Source organism: Chelmon rostratus, chromosome 2 (genome assembly GCF_017976325.1).
Source record: "Chelmon rostratus isolate fCheRos1 chromosome 2, fCheRos1.pri, whole genome shotgun sequence".
In the NCBI taxonomy this organism is placed as follows: Eukaryota; Metazoa; Chordata; class Actinopteri; order Chaetodontiformes; family Chaetodontidae; genus Chelmon; species Chelmon rostratus.
In genome coordinates, this window is record NC_055659.1 from 10,907,989 (window position 1) to 10,927,302 (window position 19,314).

General features: G+C 45.1%; 1 protein-coding gene across 1 annotated transcript; it reads left to right on the top strand.

The window, feature by feature from the left end:
* The first annotated feature begins 4,230 nt into the window (after positions 1-4,230).
* Positions 4,231-18,032, top strand: inka2 (inka box actin regulator 2). The gene is made up of 2 exons (XM_041956360.1): positions 4,231-4,536; positions 14,792-18,032. Exons 1-2 carry the CDS (start codon positions 4,465-4,467, stop codon positions 16,037-16,039), a joined length of 1,320 nt encoding a protein of 439 aa, XP_041812294.1. The 5' UTR covers positions 4,231-4,464; the 3' UTR covers positions 16,040-18,032.
* Positions 18,033-19,314: the final 1,282 nt, after the last annotated feature.

Here is a 19,314-nt window from a genome sequence, read left to right on the forward strand (position 1 = left end):
AAATTATGTTTAGTGTATTTATTTTAGCTCATAGAATCTTCAAAGCATATTCTAATTGTCATAGTCCAAATACAAATTCCTCCTTCCTATCCTTCCTTCTTCTTCCCTTCCTTTCCATCCCTCCTCCTGTCCTTCCTTGCCCTCTTACTTCCTTCCATGTAATTATTGCTAGATAATGTAAATCTTCTAAAAGTGCAATTAAATAAAATGTGTAGGACCACAACAAACAATCAGGACGTGCGGAGACGCTCACTCATTGGAGGAAATTGAATGAGCAACGTAAGCGCTCCTCTTGAATGGGAAAATAGCAGAGAGGGGGGGCTGAGCAACAAACACGCACACACACATACAGAAAGCAGGCTGACAGCAGCCTTCCTTCTTCTTCCCTTCCTTTCCATCCCTCCTCCTGTCCTTCCTTGCCCTCTTACTTCCTTCCATGTAATTATTGCTAGATAATGTAAATCTTCTAAAAGTGCAATTAAATAAAATGTGTAGGACCACAACAAACAATCAGGACGTGCGGAGACGCTCACTCATTGGAGGAAACAATCAGGACGTGCGGAGACGCTCACTCATTGGAGGAAATTGAATGAGCAACGTAAGCGCTCCTCTTGAATGGGAAAATAGCAGAGAGGGGGGGCTGAGCAACAAACACGCACACACACATACAGAAAGCAGGCTGACAGCAGCCTTCCTTCTTCTTCCCTTCCTTTCCATCCCTCCTCCTGTCCTTCCTTGCCCTCTTACTTCCTTCCATGTAATTATTGCTAGATAATGTAAATCTTCTAAAAGTGCAATTAAATAAAATGTGTAGGACCACAACAAACAATCAGGACGTGCGGAGACGCTCACTCATTGGAGGAAATTGAATGAGCAACGTAAGCGCTCCTCTTGAATGGGAAAATAGCAGAGAGGGGGGGCTGAGCAACAAACACGCACACACACATACAGAAAGCAGGCTGACAGCAGCCGAGCAGCAACCACTGAGACACACGCACACAGTCAACAACAGTTTTCATTTTTGATTAATCTGCCAATTCTTTTTTTGATTAATCAACTAAACGCTCAATATTGATTTGATTAACTGGAGGCTGTGAAAAATGCTCATCACAGCCTTTTTGAGCCAAAGATGATGCCGTCTTTGTCTGACCAACAGTCAAAAACCAGAAGATAGTCAACTTACATTACTTGCATTGTGTGAGTGTGCCTCCTCATATCTCTGTGAAATGACTACAAGCTGCTCTGTGCGTCCATGATAAATGACGGATCCCCGTTTGATCCAGGTTTGAATGAGATTCAGGACGTGCGGAGACGCTCACTCATTGGAGGAAATTGAATGAGCAACGTAAGCGCTCCTCTTGAATGGGAAAATAGCAGAGAGGGGGGGCTGAGCAACAAACACGCACACACACATACAGAAAGCAGGCTGACAGCAGCCGAGCAGCAACCACTGAGACACACGCACACAGTCAACAACAGTTTTCATTTTTGATTAATCTGCCAATTCTTTTTTTGATTAATCAACTAAACGCTCAATATTGATTTGATTAACTGGAGGCTGTGAAAAATGCTCATCACAGCCTTTTTGAGCCAAAGATGATGCCGTCTTTGTCTGACCAACAGTCAAAAACCAGAAGATAGTCAACTTACATTACTTGCATTACTTATTAAGGTAGAAAACTGTAAGAAAAACAGCAAATTCTTACATTTGGGGAGCTGGAATCAAATAATTTTTGCCATTTTTTGCATCAAAAATTACTTAAACAATTAACTGATCACCAAAATTAATTTGATCAGCTTTCCGCTGTTTGACTGATTGATTAACCAACATCTACCAGTGACTATCACATAAAAAAAAAACTTGTTACATATACATGTTTTATCCCTAACTAATCACCCCCTCATAAGGAACCTAATATGTTTGATAATAAAATAATATTATGTTGTGATAATAAGAACTGGGTAATAACTCAAGTTATTGGATTCCTCTTATTCTTTCCTATTATCTTGTATTTTATCAGCTCTCTTGTGTTAGGTAACAGTTGCTGCTTTATGTAACAGGATGAGATGAAGGCGTTACCTGATGTGGTTTTATTACACATGTCACCGTTTAGGAATGACAGTCACTACATGAAGCGGCAGACGCTGCATCATCGCAGAGCAGGTCTAAAACATGAAAGCGGATCGTCTCATCCAATTACTCTCACCACTACAGTGCTGAGACGTGACAAGCACAAGGAGATAATTAATGTACAGAACCATTAATGGATCTGATGCATCATTTAGGTGAGCTTCAAACAGAGTCGGCTGGTGCTGAAGTCACGGTTTCCTCACAGTCACGCATCACTGAGATGCTCTGCCTGCACACAGATCGCAGATGGTGGCAGCATCACGTTTGACAAATGATTGTGCTTCGAATTTGTAGATAATTTGGGAGTCCAGCAGGGCTCTTGCGTGTTCATGCATGGAAGTATGTTGTTTGATTTTATAAGTGAAACTTGATGCAACTAGTGGTGGGAAAGTACAACCTTACTTTACTCCATACTTGGACTCAAAATGAGCACATTCACCATTCCCCAAACCTCAAAAAAGTGATGCACATTATTGTCAGAGAGCAACAAATTGATCAGGTTTAATCTCTTCACAAAGCACCGGCGCTGCATGTGTCGGAGCAGTTCCATTGCAAAGGACAGTCATGTTTTGTCCTTTCTCATTCCTCCTGAACTCAAAAATACAGGCACAGCCAAACAAGTCACAACACTGCGTGAGTCACATGAATGATGATAATGCTGTGCGTCCGCAGTGATGCAGACAGTTGCTGCGGTCGCTGCATGTGTTTCAGCTCTGAGTGATCTGAGGGGACACTTCCTCCCAGCTGTCAGCATGAACGCACGCTGCGTCAGGAAGTGGACACATGCAGCAGAAGCAGCTGCAGGTCGGGGTCAGAGTCGGGCACCGCGTGCCATCATCTCCCTCTCGACTGATGAACACAGAGTGCTACGCCTTCACGCTGAGAAGAGCTGATTCAAACCTCGACGTGGGTGAGATACATTCATGTCTGCAAACAATGCATACACAAGTCAGGCAAAGCTCTTCCTCTAAGTTATGCTAAGATGATTCATTCATTTTGTCTGTTTCATTGCTTTTTGGGATCTGAGTTAGATCAGCTTCCTTCTCTTTCTGTCTTAGCATCTGTCCGTCCATCTGGGATCCATCAGCAACATCAGGCCTGATATTAAAACTTCCTGAGCAGAGACAGAAGCAGGTCAGAGGACACCAAGTGTCCTGACGGTCAGATAAAGGTCTTTGAAGAGGGGGGAACTGGATCAAGTGGCTTTAAACACTTATTTTGATATTGACTGTACATCTCTCTCATCCATTCATGCACTACAGAGCAGAGAGAGAACAGATTTTTACTATTCCCCTTAATGTAAACATCCCAACACAAGAACTTCAAGCTCAGACAGACCTTGTGCAGTTTTCCTTGACATCCTCAGGCTGAGAGTGAATGTTTTAGATTGTGCATGTGCAACCTTTCAGTAATGTCAAATCTATACCGTGAGGGATGGAGTGATAAACAACTTCCAGACTGGCTCTCCTGTATATGCAGCTCTTCCTTCCCTTGCTAATACCGCATTATATCCGGGTCACGCAACAAAAGCTCGTGGCTCAGGTGCTTCCTCTCGTGCGCGCAGTGAAGGTGGTCAGGAAACTCTCCCTATAGGCTCCTCTCATGACACACATGCTTTCTTTTAGACACATCCTCCTTAAAACTTCCTCCTCCGGCCCAACAGTGGCTGCAGAATCTGCTCTACTAGTCTGTCAGTGTTATGGAATATTTCCTTTTATTTCTCACGCGCCATCTACCTGATCCCTCAGCTTGGACTCAAATAACTCCAGATGTGTGAGTGTGCCTCCTCATATCTCTGTGAAATGACTACAAGCTGCTCTGTGCGTCCATGATAAATGACGGATCCCCGTTTGATCCAGGTTTGAATGAGATTCAGGACGTGCGGAGACGCTCACTCATTGGAGGAAATTGAATGAGCAACGTAAGCGCTCCTCTTGAATGGGAAAATAGCAGAGAGGGGGGGCTGAGCAACAAACACGCACACACACATACAGAAAGCAGGCTGACAGCAGCCGAGCAGCAACCACTGAGACACACGCACACACACACGGACTGAGTCTCCTGATGCAGCCACATGAAGGACCTCATTATCATTTTTTGGAGTAAACGCATCCCCGTCATCAGGAGTTGCTTCGTTTAATTACAGGAGTCGCGTCATTACGCATTCCTCAGCAGGATCTGCGCATCTCCGACTGCAAACTGCTCTCTGCTCTCCGCCGGAGCGATGTTTTCAATCCTCCTGGCCGGCAGAAAGCTCTCATAGTCATGCCCGAGCGACGACTGGCGACGCGTTTCATCTGAGATCCCCACATTTCAAGTAGGAAAAAAAAGAAATGGAACAGCGGCTCTCCAAACCAGAAAGCAAAAACATGGACGCGTGTCTGAGGCGACTGAAGCAAGAACTGGTAGGTTCGGTTCTATCTACAGTACTTCTCCTCCTGCAGCCTGCACTGAGGGATCTTCTCCTACTTTATTAATGCACATTTTTACATTTTCAACGTGCAACCACAAATGAAGTACACATTTCTCATCAAACAAATGTGCGTGTAAACATTTCTTTGTATCATCAGTGCATGTCCTGCCCGGTCCCTCATATTCCAGTTTCCAGCTTGAATTGGGGGTGCATGTGTGTGCGTGTGTTTTTTTTTTTTAAATCTCATTAATCTGTGTGGGTTTTAAAGCTTTGAGCACACCAGAGGCGTGTGAGCGTGTCCTCCTCCTCCTCTCTGTCCACCCATCTGGGACAGATGTTTTAAGCGTAATGAGCTCAAGACAGTTTTCCCTCCTCTGCTACAGAAGAGGCCGATGCCTCCTGAAAGAAACAGTTGTACTGTTCACAGTATTTCGATGTGATTTGTCGTTAGCTGATCGACTATTCTGATAGCCGACTATTAATTTGGTTTACTTTTCAAGCAGAGATGCAAAGAGTTTGTACCACTGTAAGCTGAATATGTTTGAGTTCTGGTCTGTTAATCTAGCAAAACAACTGAGAGACATTTTATAGGCAAAATCGATCAATGAAGAAAATAATGATCAGAGTAATCGATTAGGGAAAGCATGGTTGGTTGCAGCCCTGCAGCAGACAGCTGTGAGGTCTTGCTTTCAAAGGGGAGTGAGTGGAATTGGCAGTCACAGGGAGTTTCATCACATCAACGCGCCCTAAACGAATTCGTCGGTCTCCCTTATTTAACATGTCCACATCTCCTCTTCTCTAATAAACACATTTGTTTGATGGTGGCAAATTTAGAGTGCTATCTCTTACCCCCGGTCTTTGAAGCGTAGGAACAAAATGCGTGAGCTGCACCCTCACACCCGAATCATTTGGCAGTGACACGCTGTGGACCCATTTTCAAAAGGAGCCTTAACTGGCACAGATTTCATTTGGACTCATCTTCAAAGCAGACACAGATTTCTTTTTTCTCTCCATCCAGCCACTGGCCCACAGAAAAGCCTCGCATGGCTGCGTGTTTTGCAGCGCGATCTGCTCTGTGACTCCTTCATTCGCGTCTCCAAATTAGCCACACGTCTGCGGAGTGGCACTCGAGATTTCAGGGGGGAGTCGACGCCGACGCCAGGAGGACATGTTGTGTTATAGCTGCCATATCGCGGTTTGGTAACATGATAGAAAAAGTGTCGCGCCGTGCCGGGGATCAAACAGGAGGACGGAGAGCAGATGCCGGTTAAAAAGCCGAGGCGCTCTCCTCCCTGCACGGGACCATGTGGGATGCAATCTGTTGTTCAGAAAACAAGGGGCCTCTATGCCAAGGTTGTCACTTTTCTTTCCACTGTGACGGCTTTTCATCCAGGGCTCACTGGAGAGTGGTAAAGCAGCTCCATCTGCAATCCAGAGATCACACACATCTAACAACCGACTTACACCTGCTGCCACGCGGAGTCGAGTAGTTTTTCACTGTCACCAGAGAGTCTTCACAGGGGAGACCAGATGGGTCAGGAATTCAACTATAGACCAGTTTAAAGCGAAGTCAGTGTGAGAGTTAACGAATCGCATGTTGATATACTTTGGTTTCTTATTTGACAGTTAATGTCACTAATTATCTGTTGTGTTTAGACTCACGCAGGTACAGTTAACATGTTGAGTTTCAGGACAGTCCTGTTTAATGTGTGTGTGTCAAATTCAAATAGGCTTGTCATCCTTTTCCTTAAAAAGACAAATATGCAGCATTAATTTGAAGGAGGACCTTTTGATTTGAAGGAACAGAACACTTACATGCAGGCCTCCAGTTGTTACAGATAATAATTATTATGGTTCAGTTGTGTTCAACCAATCATACGTGAGTCCAGAGGGTAGGTCTGATGGGGTGCATCATTGCTGTTTTCTATTGCGGAGGAGTTATTTTGCCCTAACCTTAACCTAATCAGTCAGGAGCGACGCATCATCCGTCCTCATCGATGTTTCGCTCGACAAGGAGGTCACTAGTGTGGCCCTTTAAATGTCCATCTTGAAGCAGCTAAGCATTTCTCAGAGGAGGCAAATCTCTGTAGTTTTCAGCGTCGGCAGCATCGCAGAAATGTGAGCGTGGCATCCAAAGCTAAAAGTCACATAAGTTACAGCTGTGAACTGAATGCTCCACATTAGACGCCCTGAAACCCTGTCGGCTCTAAAAGAAGACCAGTGTCATACGAAAGTGTGAACACTGTGTCAGGGGTCGGGCGGGTCAGTCTGTGTGGGGTAGTGTCAGGTCACGCCTGAACATTTGACCCTTCACCCGACAGGGCCCGGGGCTATTCGTCCTTACTGCTGACCACATCCAACACTGAAGTGACACTAAAAGTCAAGTCAGGATAGTATCATCACTTCTCAAAGGTTTGTCAACAGGCTGTTAGCTTCCTTCAAAAAGCACTGCAAGGCTCTGTATAAATCCAGAGGATATACTGGTAACAATGACATATTTTTAAGTACCGGCACATGCATGACTCACTATTCACACAACAGACAAAGAGCCATGACAAAAAAAACAACATAAGCCCTTCCTGCCTACGGAGAGTCGAAGAAACAAACGCTGACATGTCTTTGAGTCATCTCGTCTCAGGCTCACACCTGTTTAACTCCGGCGCTTCAGACGCTAAAGCGTGAGTCGAACCTTTTGATGCCATCACCGCTGAAGCTGATTTCATATGCATCATGCTCCTTTATCCCTTCCACACCTGAGGCACGTTTTCAAACGTGACTCTCACTTTGGAATTCGACACCGAAGCCAGAAAGCATGAGATCATGAAATCTGAGAAAAACTCGCACAAGCGCCAAACTTACGGCGTATTCTGGAAAGATCGCGCGCCTCAGAGTCGCATGCTCTTTGTTACCTTTAGGGTGGGGGATCACAAAATTGTACACAACACAAAGCGGTGTAGTGGTTTGACTTTAAGATCGTTTGTTTGGTGCCTCCCTCGCGGCTCCTATTCTCCAAGCTGCCCTTCCTTCCCCTCGGCTAAAATTGGCCCAGCTCTCGGGGCCGGCCGTGGGGTTTTGCATGGGTGATCATTGTGTTTGAGATGGAGCTGCTAACATTTTACAAAGCCTGTTCATCACCGCGGGTCAGACGTGTAACCTGCTTTATCGTAGTTCACGGAATGGAAATGAAGACGTTTAGGATTTATTGTGTCAAGAGACAGCTGAGTGGTTAATAAATGCTGCTGCTGGAAGCACACATGTGGGCTAAGATCGAGCTGTGTCTCTCCTCTGCTTGCCCTCATTTGAAGAAAAATGTGTGGATTATTTCTCATGGGTGCTGCTCTCTCTGAGGTTTAGGTCAATATTGTGCTCTCTCATGTTGTTGTAGCTGCTCAAATGGAAGATGTGTTGTATAATGCATTAAAGCAGCTATAATTGATTTTATTATGGCTGCTAGGGGGCAGCGGAACAAGCTGTGAACAGAAAATTGACAAATTATCGCCGTTGTGGTGATAATGATGTTTACTTGCACAGCCAGCAGACACAAAACAGCATCAGTATTTATTTGGAGTCATGTTTCTGGACACCCGACTAATAAAAGTACAATATTTAATCTCTTTTTAGCTCTGAGTTTGGTCTCCTCCAGCTCCTGAGAAAAATATGTGGCTCTTCAGCTGCTAAATGCTCCACTTGTTCACCAGCCAGTCGCTAACTTTGTCAGCTGTTTGATGCTGAGCAAGTAGTGTACGTTAAGAGTGAACCAAAAGGCACAGTAATGGTAACGGTAGTAAAATCAAAACAAGGAGCTGAAAGATGCTGAAATGCTCTGTAGAACCAACTGGAACTGCAGCTTTGGGTCATAATTCATCAATACAAGCAACCTGGTTCAAAATACACCATCGTTTGATCCAGCGTTGATGCAAAAATATTGCTGAATTGCAGCTTTTTCCATTCCCATTTCCTCCCAATGAATCACTGAACTCAGTGAGCGTCCAAATGTATATTAATAAAAACGCTGCACAAAAATCCTGCCGCTCATCATGAAAGCTCACTGCGATCACATGCATTTTCATCAGGAGATGCTGCTCCGCATTTATATCGCTTTTGAAGTTAGACTAAGACGGGGGCGCAATCTGGAGCCTCTGCAAAAATTAACATCGCACTCGACGTCACAACTGTGGGCTGAAGAATCAGCCGTGCACGTTCGCTGCCCACACACAAGGTGCTGACGTCAGCTGCTAGTATCTACCTAACCATCGTTGTGCACTGTGAAGATTTTCCCGGAAGACGAGAGACCGTGTCCCAGACTGTCTCCAAACATCATTTGCCAAGACGTGATCATCCTCCCACAGCAGCACTGCTGTTGTGATTTGTGCATTTTTGTGATCTTAAATGAGCTCTAGCAGGAAACGAGCTATTAAACCACCACCCATCTCTGAAAAGGCCATCAGGGAATCTCTGCCGGGTGGCAGGTCAGAGAAGAAGTGATAGATTTGGTCTGAACAGACTCTGTTTTAAAGGGACAGTTCACCCACTTCTCCATTTCCTCTTACCTTGCTCAATAGTTGCGCTTTTATTTGCCAGGCTGTTGGGATAACCGATTTCTGCCCCGTGTTGCGCTCACAGCACTGCAGTTGAAGTTACAGTTTAAAAAATGCATGAGCATCTTCCAGAAAGAAACATCTAACAACCCATTGCTCTGGATAACCCACAGAACTCGCTGTCAGGAGTTTTCACAGGAACTATTTTTTGGAAGAAAGTAGTTCCACTGAAAAGTGAAGAGCCTGCTGCTCAAAACGTCAAATCCTTCTCACGGGAGCCACTTGGATCTATTTGTTTCAGCTCTGCTAGATGGTTCTTTGATCCAGCACCCATCCTGGTGGCCACTGGGATGTTTGTGTCTCCACTGAAAATTATTCACGGTGATGTCTATAGATTATCTAACAAATCCTCTAAAATTATTATTAAATGTCCTTTCTTAAAAATCAGGTGCTGCACTAAATAAACTTTACCTACTGACGACAGGTGGTGTCAGTTTTCTCGGTGTCGCTGGGGTGGAAGCAGAACTCTGACAGAGGAATATCTCAAAAACTGGGCAAATAAGAGCAAAACTATCTACCAGGCTAGACACCACTGACAGGAGGTGAGAAGTTTGAGTTCTATTTGTTTATTTTCTAATTTAGGTGAACTCATGTGGGGACTCATCATATAGTGAGACATACAAAAGTCAGCAAATAGAATATTAAGTAGAAAATTTGGGTTAAAAATGTGGACTTTCGCACTTAACAACCAGTGTGTGGTGACGTCACAGAAGAGGTATTTGTGTCTGAAACTCTTTTGTTGAGCATTATTCACACTTGTTCTTCTCCTGGACGTGACCCCCGAGGACATTCGGACTGAGCAGAGTCACCATATAACCTTTTTCGTCAAAGAGGCATTCATGGCCGCGCGCACAGTAATTTACTTCTTCCAGCTGACGCTCCGCAGCTTTACTGCCCTCTTGATGGCGACCTCGGGGCTGTACGCAGCGGTCTGTGGCGTGTCCAGCGGCTCGGGCACAGAGACCCTCTCTGTGTCCCCCGGACAGAGACCCCATTCCTGTCCTTGACCCACACAGCCCACCATTCATTTTTAATTAGGGGTGGAGGTGGAGAGAGGGTGGAATGCACTAGCAGTTGCTGGCCAGCTCCTTCTAAACAGGAAGACCTTTTGGGTCTGATAACCTTGGCCTCACTGTTTCCTCCCCCTGCAGCCAATAACAAATAAACAACAACAGTGAATAGCCGGCGTTTCATAGCTGGAACAGAGCGGCGGCTTGTGTTTGACTTCTCGTCCGTGTGTTTATTTCTCACCTAATAATCCAGTGAACGTATATCAGTGAACACAACGTGCATGCACGCCTTAAAAAACTAGGACGCTGGCTTTGTTCAAGCGAGGCGTGTCTGGACGTGTGTGGATTTGTGCGAGCTCAGTGTGTTTGCACAGTGAATTTATTTTTCCCTCCATAACTGAAGGAGGTGATATCAAGGCTGCGATGAAGGCGGAGAGCTCGATCTGGGCAGACAGCACAGGAGGAGCATTGATTTATTCATACTTGGTGGTATTTAATTCACTTGCATGCATATTGGATGGTTTCTGGACGCATCTTCGCAGTAGATGGATCTTGACGTGAGAATATAAAATAATGAAGTGATTTCTTCTTCTTTTTTCTTAAATTAAAATGGCCAGAACTTTTTAATAAGCCTCCATTCAACATTAATTCAAGACTGCCAGCCATTGTTCTTAAACTTTGAAGCATTCAGCTCTTAATTGGCAATTATGTCTGGTTGGCTGGCATCACCGCAGCATAGGAGAAGTAGCGGGGAATGAAGGGGGGGGGGGGGGGATATGGACAGCCCCTGTTTGTCCTTCTTTCATTCATTCAGCAGATTTTCACTTGGCTTGCTTTTTTATAGTGATCTTTTTATAGGAATGCACGCTTGATGGATTAAATGGCTGAAATAGTTTGGAGGCTTTAGTTCAAAAAGAAGATTTCACTAAACTTCACAAGACTGGGTTAATGATGCCAGTGTTTCTGGGCAGTACAGCAATTCCCCGCAGCCCCAATTTCATCCCAGTTCTCTTATTAAATTTGATTAGACAGACGATTTCTTTTTTCCTCATCTTCGTTTTTGTGGGTAAGTCCTGAAGGTGCTCGTGTAAGCTCGGTCGGGTCCTCCGGGTCTCTGTCCTAATGAGGCCCCTGAGCTGATTCACACATTGCAAAAGTGAGACATCTCAGGATGAACAACATCTGTGTTTAAACTACAAACTGCCGCGGGGCATTATTGTAAAGTCACTTTTAGCGTCCTGGGCAGACGCCAGAATGGAGTTTGAAGAGGCTGACATATTTAGGCCACAGAGTTCAGCCTTGAAATGGCAGAGGTGGAGCGCCTGGAGTTAGCTGGCATGGTAAGGTGGAATAATGGGGTTTAGTTTACTACTGTTCCTCTGTTTGTTCCCCAGGGCACAATATGAATTATTAATGCTGCCTTAGAATAGTAATGCCAGTAAACAACTCAGTGTGTTTTAAATAACCGGTAGGAATGCCTGTGTTTTGGGGGATAATGGAAAAGTTGCATGTGAGTGTTAAATTAGGGTGTTTTTGGTTAGCATGTGCAAACAGGTGCGGCCTGTTCAGACCGCATGAGAATGGACTGCTGACGAGATAATATTTCAAAAAACAGATTTAATACCTTAAAGTGGTCCAGATTCCTCCAGCAGCTCAGAGTGCGGTAATCCCTCCACTGAGCCCTGAATAAACTTCGCTGAAGCCACATGTCTGCCTCTGAGGATGTAACAACAATACATAAATCTGCGCATCATCTTGTCTTCAGACTTGTTGACTTCTGATGTGGAGGAAAGTAAACCATAATTATGTGCTCTTTCCCAGCCTCTCCCGGGACACGGGGAATTGCGGCTAATGAAGTCAGCCATATGTGGAAGGCACAAAGACAAGAGACAACCTGATTGTGCTAATTACACGTACCTTCGCTGCCTAATTTAGCGAGCCAACGGGAAGCTCAGAGGCCTTTGTTCCCAGCATGTGCATTGATAGGCTTATTATCTGATCTTGGAGGCTATTCACGCCCCGGTGCACCTACTCAGCCATATGTTAGTGATGAAGTGTTTTAACCCAGAGGTTTGACGTTAATGGTGCAGGGTATTGGATAAGTGTCAAGGTACAGAGCAAGTGAAACGGACAATTAGTCAGTGAACAGAAAGTGAACAACAATTCTGATGATCAATTAAGTAATTTATCAGAGAGGAATGCCAAACATTCTCTGATCAGCTCAGATTGAAACATCCCTGCTTTTCATTGTTTTATTTGATCATGAATAGAATATCTTTGGTTTTAGACTGTTGCGTGGACAAAAACAAGACACCGCCTTGGATTCTGTGAAACTGTGTCTTTTAAATTGAATGATTTATCGAGAAAATAACGGGGAGAATAATCCAATGATTTATAAAACAAATCCTTTGAGGCACTTTGAGCTAAATGCTAACATCAGCATGCTAACATGTTCACCATGAGACACTAACATGCTGATTTTTAGCAATTACACTTATCACGTTCGCTATATTAGTTTGCAGTGGTAGCATGCCGATGTTAGCATTTAGCTCAAAGTGCCTCTAAGGATTAGCTTTATATATTCATGCTGACCTCCAGGTGGAGCAAAAGGAAAAGTCAGTAAGATTCATCCTCAGGGGACCATGAATGTCTTGAACCTAAAAAATGACAACACTATTGCTAGAGCCTCAGAAAAGCCAACATTTCACTTAAGTAAATCATAATTGAGGGCCAGCAAATGTGAGGTACATATGTATTTGAGTTTTTGGATATTTGCTGTTTTCTCATAATTGCATTGTTTTAATCGAAGTGTAGCCCGAGACTTTTTGTTTTCTATAACATTTGTCTGTTTTCCCAGTAAACTCCTCATTCTGCAACAGTTCCGCCTCTCACGGTGCTTAAAGGTCGCTTTGTTTGTAATGCTTTACGTCAGTTGTTCTGCGCAGCTACTTTTCCCACTCGGGGGGTCAACACAATCACTGCTCCCTCAAGATTAAGTATCACAGCCCCCTCTTCTCCCATCCAAGAGCTCCCCCCCTCCTGTGTTCTTACGGTGTCATCCATAATTAAATCCATCAACAGTTTTCTCTTCGACATCCAAACATATGGCGAGGGATCCCTCCCCATCGCATGCAACCCCTCCCCTCCCCCTCCCCTCTTTCCATCCCTGCTCACCCGGCTGACTCTCACCATCCCTCCTGTTCACCATCTCCCCTCTCGCTTCTCTCATTGTCAGTCAGTTTCCGCCTGAGTGACCACACCCCCCCCCCCCCCGCCGTTTGGGGGTTATAGTCTAGACGGGCAGCACTGATTGGCTGTCACGCCCAGCGGTGTCCCCCCATTGGAGAGCGATACATATAGGGGCTGTCACACTGATGTGTTTGAAAGGTGAGAGACAGTGACAGGCTGGCAGAGGTGCAGGCGAACAGAGACAGACAGGGACATCCACACCTCCTGCTTTGTGGAAGTTTGCAGAAGGTAAGCTGTGGGTTCGATGCCTACAGACTCAGATAGTTTGTTTTATCGACTGAGATGTGACTCCTGCAAGTACTTGTCTTTAATTTTCAGCGGGTATTTCATTTTAAAGTGCTGCAGCTGTTTGCTCTCATGACACAGGCCCGCTTTGTGTGCAATGAACTGCTTTCATGTGTAGATGACAGTTACCCACAGATCCTGACAGACAGCTTGGCTTATACGGAAATGCATTGTTTATCGGCCCTATCTGCTGTACAGTAGGTGAGCTTTAGACGTTTCTAACCAACCCACACAGATTCTGGCACGTTTTTCTAAATGCCTTGCATGCTTTCTTTCTTCTTCCCACAGATGTTTTTTTCTCTTTTCTTAAATAAAAGGGAGGGTTCTCTGCAGGTTTACTCATCAATCAGTTTTTGCCAATGTGAGCACGTTCTTAGACGAAGATAAACCCTGTTGTCGTTGAGAGAATGATTCAAAGTCTGGGTCAAGGTGTGAAATGACTCAGGCCTGCAAGTCAAGACGCAGGTCACGATTCTGCCTCCGGGCTTTCTGTCTGTCTTCACGAGGAGACGGTTAGCCCAGGTCACATGACACAGGCTCTTAAACAGATGAGAGCAGAAAGAGAGGAGGAGGATAAAAGCAGAGTGTATGATTACTGCTGCACAGAGGGAAGTAAGAGTATAGACAAAGAGCTCGAAGGAGGGAGCAAATATGGAATAAAGTAAATGGATGGATGCAAAAAGCGAGATAAAGAGTAAAAGAAAGAAAAGGCAAGTTTGTCTGTTTTACAGCTGTCACGGGTTGGATGCAGTCTCGTACGCAGGCCATATGGGACCCTGGCCTGTCATCCAAAACTAGGTCACATGACCCATAATTAAACAAGGTGCACAGCCTGAGAGAGGAGTCTGACAGACACAGAGACAAAAAGCAGGACTACTCTTGTGATTTTTATTCATGAATACATGTATTTAATGCCTTTGATACTGCCATTTGATGGTGTGTAATTGGATTTGTGCTGATGCTGAGATAAATGATGGGGGGGGGCTTGATGGATGAGATGTGTCTTGCAGGAGGCTGAGAAGTCAAATGATTTAATTGATGACCTCTACAAGGTGGACAGCTTAGATTTTTGTCTCTCATCATCATCTCTTTATTGCTCCTGCAGGTGTCTATGAAAGAAGCCGGAGATGGCCTCCACGCTCAGATGAATTCAATGATGGGAGCCCTCCAGGAACTCAAGCTCCTTCAGGTTCAGACAGCGCTAGAAAACCTCGACATTTCGGGTCGACCCATTAACCGAGGACTCCCACATCCTCCTCCGCCAGCTGCTCCTGAGGCAGCAGCTACAGCAGCTTTGACCACAGGCAGCCAAACCATGCCCGAGGAGCCCAGCCAGAGTCCGAGGCCGTCTCTGGAGAGCAGATACACCTTCAGTCGAGATGATAGGAGCCCGTCTCAAAACAGAAGCAGCCTGGGAACCTCGTCTTCCTCGGCATCCAGCCTTGAGAGTGAGAGCGAGAGAAGTGAGAGAAGCGAGAGAAGTGAAAGAAGCAAGAGAAGCGCACGAAGCGCGAGAAGCGAGAATGACCTTGAGTCTATACCCAGGAGGTGGTCAGGGTACGCTGCCCCGCAGGTGGATTTCTATGGACCAATGGTGGGAAACCCTCCACCAGGGCCCTACCTTCATCCACAGGCTCCCCATCATGCTCAGGTGGTGGACCTGCCTGGGATCCTGTACAGCCTTTCTAGGGAGGGCCCTTCATTGGACAGCGACTACTCCCAGGACAGCACAGACGACGGCAGCGACTGGACTTCTTCGCTCATGAGCCGCAGCCGCAACCGTCAGCCCTTAGTGCTGGGGGACAACGTCTTCGCCGACCTCGTGGGCAACTGGCTGGACCTGCCCGAGGTGGAGAGGGAAGAGGGAGAAGAAGAGGAGAGGAGGAAGAGGAGAGAGGAGAGGATAGCGGACGGAGGGGCGGACAGACCGGACACCCCAGCTCACCCTCTCCGGCTCAGCCGCTCGCAGGAGATCTGCAGGAAGTTCTCCTTAACCACAAACATCTTCAAGAAGTTCCTGCGCAGCGTCCGGCCCGACAGGGACAAGCTGCTCAAAGAGAGACCCGGCTGGATGGCTCCTGAGCTGCCAGAGGGCGACCTCTTCAAAAGGCCGAAGAAACTGGTTCCTAAAAGCGCAAAAGGCAGCTTCTACCTGCCGTTCTGGGCAAACGGACAGCAGGGCAAAGGCAGGCTGTGCCCGCATTTGGCTGAAGCAGAGAGGAACCACCAACACCACTTCCCCCAGGTCCACCAGCAGCCATTCTCTGGGATTTATTTAGACAGGAGACAGCCAGAGACTGGTCTGGAGAAAATGCAGCCCTTGTTTGACTACAACACAGCTGTGTGGGTCTGAAAGTGAGGCCAACAGACTGCCAGTGATGCCAGGCCGAGTGAGTGACAGGTGCAGGGGGATTTTTGGCTGTGCTGGAGGGGAATGAATGAATGATTGAATAAGAGGCTCAGATACAGTTATCTTCCAAAAATGAACCGTTGAACTTCACACCCACAACGAGATTATCAGGGCAACATTCTGTCTGACAATCCCAAAACCGAAACCTCGTTTGCTGTGCGTGTCTGGGTGTACGAGTGTGTGCTGGAGAGTGAGACAGCTGGAGAGAAACATTATGCTGCAAGTTTTCTATTATTCGAGTTTCTTCTTATGTGTATGTGCGTGTGCGACTGGGTTCTCTGGATGTCTTAAAAGACGGTACTTTAAAATGGACATCTTCGTCAGAATGTCACCATCATCACAGATCTTTATAAAAGCATCCACAGACTTTTTCACTCGTATGCTTACAGGACATGCTCTCATAAATCTCACTTCTTTGCATCTATGAATAGAAACACCAACTGTCGGATTGCATGGTGACCGTTTTTATAAGCGATGCTACAAAACAGCTGTTACTGAATGCACTGCCACTAAAACACAGTCATAAGCTCCTTTTTGTTTCCAGAAGGCCTTGACGCCTTGGAAACTCAGGTTTAACTGAACCCGCCGGTCTCATTCACCTTGCTCAGGGAATGAATGGTAAGCAGGAGTAACCTATGAGACACTGCCGCATTTAAATGGCTTTCAAATACAGTTTAAGGGAGTCTTGCCTCAAAAGACAGAACAGCAATACAGTGCATGACTAGCTCAAAGACTGCACATTAAACTTGAAATGAGATTTGTCCCTCGTAATCAGCAGTGTTGTGCTTGCTGTCATGTTAGAAATACTCTTTTTTCCTCTCTGCCATGTTGACATGGCACATATTGAGTCAACTGTCAGTCCTCCTGGGCTGTTATGCAGAGAGAGGAGGGGGTAAAGATGGCACAGCCAGTACTGACTGCCATCTGGTACCCGGTCGTTATGTAAAGCTCATTCTCGACAGGCAGGAGATGCAGAACGGGCTCGTTTAATCCCAAAGCTTTGTGGATGAAGTGAATTATGACGATGGTGTTACATACTGTATATACACACACAGGTGAAAACATTACAGGGCTGTAACAGTGACGAGACAGTCGAGAGTGGAGGTAAAGCCCCGTAGTCTCTGCCAGACAGGATCGAGTTCAATGTACAGAACATTGTACATATTTGCCATCAACCAAACTGCAGCAATAATGAACATTTATTCTAATATCCCACCGCATGGTTTTCATTATTCTGCGCAAATATGTCACAGTAATATTACAGTTCTTACCATAAATAACAGCACCACCACACCTGTATTTAAACCACAGACTGAGGGGTTCATCCTTGACTTACAGTATCTCTTCTCTTGTATCGTAATAAACTGCTTCAGTGTTTTTCATTTCAGCCAGTATCATAAACGTCGAAAAGAAAACTACAGCTCTCTTCACAAATTCACATGAATATCAGGATTCCCTCAGGATCACACACGATACTGCCCGCTCTGACTTAAAATACTGTGTTTTTATAGAGGACCACTGTTATGCAAGGACAATCTGACACTCTAACTTCTTATTGTTATGGAAAAGCAGTTAATTTCACTCACTTTTAAAAGTGATCCCAGACCAATCAACTTAGCCAGCAGGGATTAGGCCTTAGGTCTTCTGAGTGTCTTGGCCAGTCGATCCATATGGTGTTGTCTCAGTATTCAGGTCAATACATACAGCACGTTCAGAGGGTCCTACACACACACGGTTTCTGCCATGGGGCACAGTCTGAGATGTCACACCACACAGTATGTGTATGTAAATGTAACATTTATTTCTTCTCCTACTTACAGTTGTCTAGGTGTAATTTTCAGCACTGTTGTTGATTTTTCATCAGGGTTCTGCGAACCTTCAGTGGTGATTTTGTGTCATGTGCACTGTAAAACTGTCACTGACTCTTTGTAAATTAAATCTGTTTTCAGAAAGAAATGCTACTCTTTGTCCTGACTTTAGTTGTTGCTGAATCTGCCATTTTGTTGGTGTGTGTATCAGTTGTTGCTCTATTAGAAAAACACCATCCTAAAAAACCTGGTTGAAATCAATATTAATTATTATAAACCAATAATAGTTAGTAAATGTGATGTGATTCATTCTCACAGTTAGATGAGGGGTCAGATTAGGCATCTCAACAGCGTTCATTTGGCAGAAAACACAAAATATATTATGTAAGTCCAACAGGCAGTGCACCACAGGGCATGTCTATGAAGAACATTTACATACAGCAGCTACTGACGCAGCAGAGCGAGCTTTCATCTCACAGCAGAACCAGCTGAGCTTGTGATGCAGCATGAAGTGTGGAGATAAGGTTGGGTCTGGCTGTGTGAGACGACACAAAAAGCAACGCAAAAAAATGACGCACAAGTTTTCCAGTTGATGTTGTTGTGGGGACATTTCCATCAAGTTTAATCCACTGGATCTTCATTTCCTGGGATGGTGAGATCAGATGAAGACCTCTCTCTTATGTTAGCTTAGTGTAAAGACTGAGAGAAAACGTTTGGTGCAGGATATTATAACATGATATGTAGCCTCAACATGTTCGTAGGGTCTCATCACAAGGTGCATTATATCGCTCTTCTGTAGCTTTTTGCCAACACATTATCACCAGATTTACTCATATATTTACAATCTTTAGAATATATTATATAGAATATTTACACATTGAAAATAAAGTACAACATTTTCCAGGAATTGAAGAAAAATATCCAGCTTTATTAACCGGCCTTTGCTTTCAGCTGCAGCTCTCAGTCTGATTTGTTTCTGCTCTGCTCTGCAGCCTCACCACAGTAAAGTGCTGCTGCATGACTAACGGGTTCATCGAGGGCAACGCCAGCAAGTCACTCACAGCCTGTGCATCAACTGTGCACTAAATTGATTCTAAATCTGTACAACAACTCCATCAGTGTCTTCAATAAATAAACAAAAGCAACATGAACTCTGCAGCCCTGCAGTTCATCACCGGCTCTTCATGACACTCAATCCCTGAGATGCTTTTTATGAGATGCACATCAAACCACATCAATCCATTCATCTGTCTGTCCCCGAGCACTTTGTTCAAGACAAGCGAGTAATACCTACTGCAAAGATCCTCTGCTCTACAGTGCAGAGATAACTCCCTAACATGATGTGCTGTGGCTCTTTTAGAGAGGAAACAATTAATGTATTCATTGATTAATAAATTAATCATTTAAGTC